Source organism: Mandrillus leucophaeus, unplaced genomic scaffold (assembly GCF_000951045.1).
Source record: "Mandrillus leucophaeus isolate KB7577 unplaced genomic scaffold, Mleu.le_1.0 Scaffold43, whole genome shotgun sequence".
NCBI lineage: Eukaryota > Metazoa > Chordata > Mammalia > Primates > Cercopithecidae > Mandrillus > Mandrillus leucophaeus.
The window spans coordinates 2834440-2845066 of NW_012104587.1; the positions used below are offsets into that span (position 1 = coordinate 2834440).

Below are 10627 nucleotides of genomic sequence, written 5' to 3' on the forward strand. Positions count from 1 at the left end.
GTACGGCTGAGACCCGAGCGCGAGTGTGGGCACGAAGGCGTTGCCCCCCGGCTCCCTCCCCAGCCTCCACGCACGGTCTCCCCCATCTGCTTCCTGGGGGGTGCGGGGTGGGGGCCGGGTCTTGGCCCTTAAGGTTAAGAAGGGCCCCCTGAGGAGGTAGGTCCCCAGCACTCCTGTGGGGGCCGCACCCCTGATGTCCCAGTGACACACGGGCGCCCTGTTGGGGACTCACACTTGGCCGGGAGCCGATAGCCGCCGGTGATCTTGGCCTTGCCAGTCTCACAGCTCTGCAGGGTCCGGCACTCGTCGGTAAGCAGGGGGCCGGCGGCCCGGTGAATGCAGCCGTCCACTGCAGGGAGGGCGGGCAGAACTGAGCTGGCCTGGCAAAGGCGGCTGCGGCCCCAGGCTGAGCACCCCTAGTCCCGAGAAGCCCTTCGTTGGTGCGAGGACCCACGCGGCGCCGCGCCCCAACCCCGTGGCCTCCGGCCGCTGCCTCCACCCCGCCCGAAGGGTTTCACATCTGGGGAAACCGAGGCGCACAGCGGGACTGCCCTGGGCCTGGCGGAAGTGGCGCAAGGAGGCCGGCAGGGGGCGCACCCGGCCCACCCTGTCCCTTCCAGGCCGCGCAGCCAGGGCCCAGGCAGGGCGGCTCCGGGAGGCGGGGTCCGCCGGCGCAGGAACCGCCGCCCGAGCCGAGGTGACGGGGAAGCTTCACCCTCCTCCCCGACGTCCCTCCCTAGCCTTGTCCCGGGCGTACCGCAGGGCCTGCGACCAGTCCCTGCCTCCGCTCGGGCCTCAGCGTCGGTGCGATCCCAAGGCCCACCTCCCCAGGCGGCGCCCCACCACGGGGCGGCGGCAAAGCCTAGGACCCATTTTGCGGATGAGGAAACAGAGGCCACCTTGTTACAAGGTGATCAGATCTGGTGCTGAAGCCTGGGTCTTCCAGCCGCGCGGGCAGGTGAGCCCGATGCCGGGGCCCGGGTCTCCTGGCGCACAAACTCCTGCTGGTTAATGAGCCGCCTCGTTAGCGCATCCGGCTTAATTGCGCCCCGCCTGGGCTTGTTTATCCGAGGGCAGCTCCAGGGCCTCGCGAGCGACTCTGGGGACCCGGGCTCAGATAAACAACCCGGGCGCAGCGGGAGGCGTGGAGGAAACGCTCCAGCAGCCCAACCTCGCCAGGGCACCCGCAGGAGAGGCGCGGCCTCAGGCAGGCCTGGGTCCAGCCCGGGCTCACCCCTCATCGGCTCTAAGATCCTGCCCCTTCCCCTCTCTGGCGTCCACTGTCTCATCTGGAATACCGGGACAGCGACCTTCCCACAGAGGAAAACGCCGCGTGCTGGCCGGGAGGACACGGCCCATCTTTGGCAGCTCTGATCGCCCCCACCAGGGGCTCCTCAGGCACCAGCTGCCTGGTGCTCACAGGCGGGCATCAAGAGAGGACCATCATTCCCCATTTTACAGATGGACAAACTAAGGCCCCCTTCTCCTTCATCACCTCAGTCTCAGCACAGCTCCAGGGATGCCAGCTGGCTCACGCCCCTTTCTTTTGCTGTTTTCTCTTGTGCCCGAGGGGCACAATTAAACCTCATTCTGCAACTTTACTCAGAGCTGGCACCAGGCAATTTCCCAGAAAGTCCCAGGGATGGGTGGGCAGAGAGGTTAGGGGAACTCTGAGAATGGCTCAGGCCTGGATCCCTCCCACCTGCTCCTCTCCTCTGCAGGGAGGAAGGCAACTGTACCCCAGTGGGAGGCTGAGATGGAGCAAGAAGGCAGGGCCCAGAGCAGGCCTCCAGGCTAGAGCTCCCAGTGCTGGGCAGTGAGTGTTCCGAATGGGGTGCTGTGGCTGGGCTGTGGAGCTGGGCAGCCTGAGTTCAAATCCCGGCTCTGCAGCCACAGATGTATGACCCCTCACATATCATTTAACCTCTCTGGGTCTCAGTTGCTTCATCTGGAAAATGGGATAACAGCACCCACCTCAGAGCTCATTGGGCTGTTGGAAGGATTGAGTTAACTTTGTAATGTGCTTAAGGCAGTATTTGGCAAGAATGGAGGTGATGTGAGTGTATCCTGTTATTACAACAGTGTGACTGTGGGCATGTTCGGGTATGTGTACATCCGTGTGATGGGAGGTGGGTGCACACAGGGTGTTCACAGTGTGTGGGGGTGAGCCCAGGGACCTGTCTGAGCTGGCTCTCCTAGGAGCCTCCCGGACCCTGCCCTGAAGGCCTCAGCCACCTGGCACCCAGGTGCTCATGGTCTCTGGGGGCTAACCCCCCTGCAGGCGACCTCGGCCAGCTGTGGGGGCCATTCGGAAGTGGAGCTCAGTGAGTGTTTCAGGGATTTAATGTTTCCTGTGGAAATGGATGGGCCTGCCGCCAGGCCTTTGGGGCTGACCTGGGGGCATGAGGGAGGTGGAGGGAGCTGGAATCAATGCCAGCAGAGGGCTCAGGCCGGATGCCCCCTCCTCACTGCCAGCAGTTCCAGAACAGGGCCTGGGCCAGGTGATGGCTCTGCAGGGGCCCCAGGGGCTTTAGGGGAGGGGCTCCCCTAAAGCAGAGATGAGGGACAGGTCACTGTCAGCCCACTGCTGCCCCACCCTCACCCCAACAAGCTAGAGTGCAGCCTGGCCTCTCCTGCCTGTGTGTCCCTCCCTGTCCACACACCAGACTTTTTGCTCTCTCCCCTGCGAGTGCAGAGGGGAACCCCTGCACCCTGTTGTCCTTAGCCATAGGCCCAAAGGACCCCTCCCACACACACTCCCAGAGCCCCCTTAGCTCTGCCCTCCAGGCCCTGTCCTGGTTCTTACCTGGGGCTAAGCTAGGTCCCAGAGTCTCAAGCTTCCCGGGGTCCCATTCAGGGGAGATGCCCTTCCTTCCCTCTTCCCTCTTCCCACCCCACCCCAAGGCAGCTGGAAAAGACCGGCAGCCCTGGTCCCAGGGGCTACCTGGTGGGAGGTGGGGTATTCCCAGTTCACAGGAGCTGACCAACCCTCAGTCTCCTCTCCAGGGCCCTCAGCCACCGAAACCAACCTCCAGGCTCCAGCTCAACCCTCACCCCGAGTCACCAGAAAACCTGGGGTCTTTCCTGGGGAGACAGAGCCCACTTGGGTGGCGGGGCCCCCCTGAGATGTTTCTCCACCAGGTCAAAGATGAAGCATTCCTCCACCTGTGGCCAGAAGACGGCCCCTAACACGCCTCTGCCTCCTCCCTGCAGCCCCTTCTTCCCTCTTCCCTCCTCTGCGTCTAAGCTCCCCTGATCTGGCTCCTTCACATCAGCCCTCTGTCTCACTATGTCATCCAGGCTGGAGTGCAGGGGCACAATCTCGGCTCACTGCAACCTCTGCCTCCCGGGTTCAAGTGATTCTTATGCCTCAGCTCCTGAGTAGCTGGGATTACAGGCGCGCACCACTATGCCCAGCTAATTTTTTGTATTTTCGGTAGAGACGGGGTTTCACCATGTTGCCCAGGCTGGTCTCGAACTCCTGACCTCAAGTGATCCACCCGTCTTGGCCTCCCAAAATGCCGGGATTACACATGCGGGTCTGTTTTTTTTTTTTTTTTTTTTTTTGAGACAGACTCTTGCTATGTTGCCCTGCCTCAGCCTGGTAAGTAGGTGGTATTACTCACCCCCCATGGCCTTTGTCAGCCCTCTTGTTGGGTAAGCACCTGCGTAGTGATTTACAGCCGCTGTCTTAAAATTTTTCCTGTTTATAGAAGAAGAAACCGAGGCACAGAGAGGGAAACTTGCCCACACAGCTAGAAGGTTGGGGTCCCAACCTCGGTGGCTCTGCTTCCTCTGGGACCATGAAAGGGCCTCGCCCTGAACCACTCTGGCTGACTGGTTCAAATGACCCCCGGTCCACGCTCTTCGGGAGGCAGTGTCTCCCCACATCAGTACGTCCTCTCCCAGCAGAGGGGCTGCCCTGGTGGCCTCTTGTTGCACAGTGTTCTGAGGCCACTGTCTTTCTGGATGGTTTGGCTGCCCCCAGCGCTGACAGCTCCCTCCATCCAGCGGGCTCTCCCATCTCCTTCGTGAGCTCTCGTTCCTCAGGCCACTCCTCAAATGCCGCGTCTGCCCTCACCTGAGCCCGGAGGAACCTCTCTCTGCCCCAAGTCCTGGCCTCTGAGCAGCCCTTGGCCCTCCGCCCCATCTTAGGCATGTCCCTGCTTTGCTGTGGTAAAGCCCTGCCTGCCTGCATTCCGCCCGGCCTCTGTGCGCCTCCCATAGAAGGATGTTGAGGAAGGAAGGAGGGCTGGGATGAGTGATTGCCCATGGCCCTGGGCATTCCTGGGGCAGTGGAGGGCACCAGGAGTGGGCAGGCTGGGGCTGGAGCCAGGCTGTCCTCAGAGCCAGCAGAGGCGGAAGGCAGGCGGGCTCCAGTGGGGCCATCCACCAAAGTGCTTAGGATGAGTTGGCCGCTATTTAGGGTGCTGTAATATTCATGAAGGGAAGATTAGATATTTAAATTTATTCAGCAATAAATGCGTCTCAGTGGGAGAGCATTCCTCATGCTAAACAAACAAGCAGGCAGGGGCTAATTAATTATTTACAGGAACATGAGGAGGCCTGTGGCCCGGGGGACCAGGAGGGCAGCTGTGCCCCTGCTGAGGCCAGGGCACCCCAACCTGCAGGCCTGGACCTGCCCCTGGTCTCGCTATGCTCCCCCGTTCTCCCTGCCATCCCGTGGGGCTGGCCTATGGTGTGCCTTCTTTGGGATTTCTCTTCCCAGAATTCCTGGCCACGAGACTGCTGGTGATTTGGGGCAAGTCACTTAACCTCTCTGAGTCTCAGAGCTCTGGCCTCAAGAGAGTGGTGGGGGCTGGGAGGGGGGGCTCATGCCTGTAATCTCAGCACTTTGGGAGGCTGAGATGGGAGGGTTGCTTGAGCTCAGGAGTTTGAGACCAGCCTGGACAACACAGTAAGACCTCATCTCAAAAAAAAAGAAAAAAAAGTGGTGGGGAGCACTGAGATATGCTGGGAGGTGTCAAGGATTCGGGAGACTGAGGACCAGGGAGGTTAAGCAACTTGTCCAAGGCCCAACAGTGAGAGCAGGGGCAGAAACTAAGATCTATAGTATTTTATTTATTTATTTATTTATTTTTGAGATAGGTTTTTGCTCATTGCCCAGGCTGGAGTGCAATGGCATGATCTTGGCTCACTGCAACCTCTGCCTCCTAGGTTCAAGCAATTCTCCTGCCTCAGCCTCCTGAGTAGCTGGGATTACAGGTGCGTGCCATGATGCATGGCTAATTTTTGTATTTTTAGTAGAGATGGGGTTTTGCCATGTTGGTCAGGATGGTCTCAAACTCCTGACCTCATGATCCGCCCACCTCGGCCTCCCAAAGTGCTAGGATTATAGGCGTGAGCCACCGCGCCTGACCAAGACTCACATTATTAACCCTCATCTTACGGAAGTAGTGATGGGCTCAGAGAGGGAAAGTCACTTTCCCAGAGCCACACAGCAAAGTGTAAGGCCTAGCCTGGGCAGCTCTCGCCCCTGCTCCCCACCTTCCTAGACTCCCGTGGGCCCCAAGCGTAGGGAGGTGAGCAGGAAGCGGGGCCTGGTTGTGAGGGTGAGTGGGGCCTGGGCTGGCTGGGTCTCCGGCCTGCCCTGTGACTACAGCGTCTGGCCCTGCCTCTCAGGTGCCGAGTCTCATACCTCTCTAGCTCAACCTCACGCCTCTGAAATGAGCTTTCGGGGGCTGTGTGGGGGGATCCCCTTTTTACAGATGGGAGGCTGAGGCTCAGCCATGGACTTCACAGGCAGGGGATTCCTTTGCCCCGTCATGCTCTTGGGGGCCTTGTACCCCAGGGACGGGCCGCACTGCCAGGGTAGAGGTGCCCCTGAGAAGGCAGGCAGGAGGGGCTGGGGACAGAGGGCCTTGGGGAGGCAGAGGTGTGAGTTGGGGGTTGGGGGAGGGGTGTGCTTCCCTTCCAGCCCAGGAAGGACCAGGGGTCTGGGCTCCAGGGACCACTCCCGCCTGGACAGCTAGGCACAACCTGCAGGGCATTGGCAGCCGAGCCTTGGTGCAGCCCGTGCTGGTTTCCCTTTCCGGAGGAGGGCTACAGAAATACCAGATGCTAAGGCAGAAAGGGGCCAGGCTCCCCGGGAAATGGGGAAACTGAGTCTCTGAGAGGGTACCAACTGCATCAAGGGCAGACATCTGACCTGCTGCCCCAGGCTTCAAACACTGCAGAGGGAAGGTTTAGCCACAAAGCCTGGATAAGTGACCCACTCAAGGGTCCTGCACTCTCTTCTCTCCCAGCCCACTCCTCATTCTCTACCTCTGGCTTCTATTCAACTCCCAGGCCAAGACCCTGAGTGACAGCCCATTGCCGAACCATCGTTGCCTCTGCCCACACCCTCCTGGTCACCCATTTAATCAACAAACCCTAGCCAGCCCCGGCTCTGTGCTAGGCTTGGGCTCAGCCCAGTGGGGTGCAGAGCCCATCTTCACCAGGCCCCACTCTCTCGGTGCCAAGGCGGGTGGGTGCCCCAGGGAGAAGATGGATGGACAACAGCTCTGTGATGTGATCTGAAATTCATTACGGGGTGAGATCAGCTCCTTAAATGGGGATTTGAAAACATTAGGGCTTCATTATGTACACAACGGCAGTGCCTCATTCATCATGCAAAAATCACTCCCGTTATTAAAAATCCCTATGGCAGCTGCATGCAGGGGCTTGGTGGCATCGTGCCTGCTGGGGGGCAGAGCAGGAGCTCCACAGTCCTGCCTGGTCAAAGCTGTGGCCATGGGACAGGGGCCCAAGTCCCAGCATCCCTCTTACACGAGGGGCCAGCTGCGGGGTGGGGTGGGAAGTGAGGTTCAGCTCCAGGGACTTAGTGCCTCAGTTTCTTCATCTGCAAAATGAAGATGCTAATGATGCCTTCCATAGGGCTGGGTGAGGGTGTGTGAGATTCTGCAGGGAGAGGTTCAAAGGGCGCTGGTGGCCATGTCATGAGTACTGAGAATGCCTGGCTGCTGTTGGCACCATCATCATCAACTGGGGTCAGGCAGGGGTGGCAGGAAGGCCTGGGGGCCTTTCCTTGGGGAAGGGCATGCGCCACCTGTCATAAAACCTCCCATGGCTCCCAAGGATACATGGGAAAAAATCCTCAACTCCAACAAAGCTTTCAAGGACTCTCTGGGACTCCCTGCAGCCTCCCCCTCAGATGAATTCGCTACCTCCCGTGCCCCTCCTACTGGCTCAAACTCTGCACCATTCAAAAAATGCGGACGAGGGCTGGGGGGCAGCGTGCCACATGCCAGCCCTATGTAAGGGCCAGGAGTCCTGTGGCCGCAGTTCTAGGGACAGGACACGCAGCTCTAAGTTGTGGCGGTGGTGAAAAAGAAGAAGGGGAAAATGGAGCTGGACCAGAGGGCGGAGGGAGGAGCAGGCTGTTCAAAGGATGAGGTGGCCCCTCCCAGGATGTGGCATTTGAGCAGAGCCCCGAGTAATGAGAAAGAACTGGCTTTGGAAGGAGGTGGGGAGGAGAGTCCCGGATGAGAGTCAGGTGGGAGGCTCAGGAAGGGCAGAGCCCTGTGGCAGGAATAGGCCAGCAGGTGAGGCTGGGAGGGCGCGCTGCCTCTACAGGACCTCCTGGGCAGTGCGAGGAATCGAGCAACCGGGAATTGGTTGCAGCGCGGTGGGAAGTTTCCAACAGTGGAGGGATGTGTTCTGATTCGGCCTCTGGGCCCTCTTCTGTTCCCTCTTTCTGGCACGCCCTTCCCTTCTATGCTGAAGCACAGCCCCTACCCCTGCCCTTTGCCAGACAGCCCCATGCCAGAGGGTCCTGGCACGCCCACCCTGCACACACAACACCCATGAGACTGGCACAGGGACAGGTGCGGGGACTGCCCATCCCCTTGGGCTACCTGCTTCTTCTGAGCTCAGCCCTGCTGGGGAGGGGAGGGCCGCACACAGTCCCGCCTCCAGAGGGCTGAGGCTGGCCACAGGTCACGGAGGTCACGTTATCTGCTCGTGGAGCAAGGCCACGGCTAATCGGAGCGGCCGGAGCTGAGCCTTTTCCTAGCGGCGGCGGGAACCAATCACGGATTAGCAGCGGCCGGGCTATGGGAGATAGCGCCGGAGCAGGGCGCGGAGCGCTCGCGAGCCGGGCAGGAGTCGAGTGCTGAATACTTAGAGGCCTGGGCGAATCCTCCCGGGCCTGCCCGTCTACGAACAGAGAGCCAGTCAGAGCCAGAGAGGAAGAACGACGGGAGAAGGGAGAGGGAGCCAGAGAGAGGCAAAGTGTGGAGGGAGAAATGGAGAAAACGAGGGAGAGAGGGAAGTGGCAAGAGAAAGACCTGATGGAGAGAGACAGGGTTGCAGGGAAGAGTGCTCGTCTGGCCCCCAAGGTCCCAGCATGTGTATGAGGAGGGACGGCCCTGGGTGGCGGCTTCTGAGCAGGTGAGGGAGTCTGCAGTGGGGCCTGGGGAGAGGTGAGAGGTGTGCTCCACGCACACACAGGCGTCCAGGGTTGGGGTGCGGGCACGGGACAGGGAGTGTTGTCCACATGGCAGGCCTTCACTAAACAGAGCAGTGGAGGGGGTGTCGGAGGGGCTGCCCTGACATGGGAAGGCGAAACTAGGTGGGAGGGTTGCGACAGGAGGCGGAGGAGCACTCGGGCCCAGGAGCAGCGTGTGCAAATGCCCGGTGCCACGGGAAGACAGCCAGGGAAGCCCAGCCACCCTGGCTTCTCTTGGGTGGGAAGGAGCTGGGCCCGGGTGTAGGGGACACACACACACGGACTTGCCCTGCGGGCACAGGGTGCAGGGGTGCTCAGGGCCGACGGCATGGGGGCAGGGGCAGCTGCACCCACACAGGCAGGCCCACTCCTGCAGTTTGGGTGGGGTTGCTGACCTCAGGAAGGCCCCAGACTGAATGTGGGGAGGGTGGGGATGGGGTTCCATCCTGTCCTGCCCGCCTGCCGGGGATCTGCCTGACTCCCTCTCACCCACCCCAGGAGCTGACCCTTTGGGGCGCTGGCCAGGCTGGAGTAGAGATGGCGGCCACGCAGCCAGAGGAAGGCGGCCCTGAATTAATCTGTCACTAAAGCTTGGCCGTGGCAGGTGCAGTCATGATTTAGATGAATAATTGAAACGCTCCGATACATTTATTATCCCTTTAGTGCAAAAGTGGCAGAGAAAGACGAGGGGTAATTGAAAAAGAGCGCACAAATCTCCCCGAGAAAGCGGGCTCCTTATCGCCGAGTAAACATTTCAGTCCTAATAAACAGGAGAGACACGCGTCAGGGCCCTGTCGATTCCCATCCTGATTTAGGACCTGCCTCCCTTCTTACCATACAATAGGAGAGTGTTTTAAAAAATGTTTTTATTGAGCCAGTAAAAGCTTTCCAGGAGGGAGGTGGGAGAGAGGAGGGGGCCTGGCAGTCACCAGGCCAAAGGGTCTGTCGGGAAGGCTGGTGGCTGCCCCAAGCCCATCAGGCCTCCCTGAAGCTGACACAGGCCCTCTCCCTGGGGGCCCTCCATCCTGCTCTACCTGCAGAACTCCTATTTAGCCTTCGGGACCCAAGTCAAATGCTCCCTCTGCTGGGAAGCCTCCTACCAAACTGGGTCTCCCTGAAGGCTGAGTCCCAGCATTTGGCATAGCTCCCTCAACTCAGAGACAGCCCCAGGGAGGAATGGGCAGTAGGGAAGTAGGGGGACTTCCCCGGGACTCACTGCATTGCCAGCACCATCTAGTTCGGCACCAGGGCCTGGTGGGTGGGGGTTCAGGCCCAGAGTGAGGCAGGCACAGTATTCCTGTGCCCTCCAGGTTAAATCCCTTTAGCCCCAGCAGCCCCTGGGGCTTTCACTGCACTGGGGGTGCCCGGGAGACTCCCATCTCTGCTCCCCTGAGACTGCAGCCCTCTCTTGCTATGAATCACTGCACATTTGCTGTAAAAACAGTGGGCTTGGACCCCAAAACCTTGCAGGCCAGGCGCAGTCCCATCTTCTGAGCCCCAGTTGTGCCTGCCCCTACTGGCAGGAACTCCACGCCACCACCCACACCAGGGTGTTGGCTGAGGTATGGGCTGGGGTGTTGGCTGGGGTGTTGGTTGGGGTGTTAGCTGGGGTGTTGACTGGGGTGTTGCCCAGGGTGTTGGTTGGGGTATTCGTTGGCGTGTTGTCTGGGGTGTTGGTTGGGGTATTGGTTGGGGTGTTGGTTGGGGTGTTGGCTGGGCTGTTGGTTGGGGTGTTGGCTGGCATGTTGGTTGGGGTGTTGTTTGGGGTGTTGGTTGGGGTGTTGGAGTATTGGCTGGGGCATTGGCCAGGGCATTGGCTGGTATGTTGGTTGGGGTGTTGGCTGGGGTGTTGCTTGGGGTGTTAGTTGGGGTGTTGGCTGGCATGTTGGTTGGCATGTTGCTGGGGTGTTGGCTGGGGTGTTGACTGGCATATTGGTTGGTGTGTTGGTTGGGGTGTTGTGTTGGCTGGGGTGTTGGTGTGTTGGCTGGGGTGTTGGCTGGTGTGTTGGCTGGTATGTTGGCTGGTGTGTTGGGGTGTTGGTTGGGGTGTTGGCTGGTGTGTTGGTTGGGGTGTTGGTTGGGGTGTTGGCTGGTGTGTTGGTTGGGGTGTTGGTTGGGGTGTTGGCTGGTGTGTTGGTTGGGGTGTTGGCTGGTATG

General features: G+C 60.0%; 1 protein-coding gene across 1 annotated transcript in view; it reads right to left on the bottom strand.

Annotated features, from left to right (window-relative positions):
- Positions 1-134: 134 nt before the first annotated feature.
- Positions 135-10627, bottom strand: part of MACROD1 (MACRO domain containing 1) — a 176250-nt gene continuing 165757 nt past the window's right edge. The window contains exon 5 of the mRNA XM_011993586.1: positions 135-349. Coding sequence (XP_011848976.1) covers positions 135-349 — 215 coding nt within the window. The remainder of the gene's footprint in view (positions 350-10627) is intronic.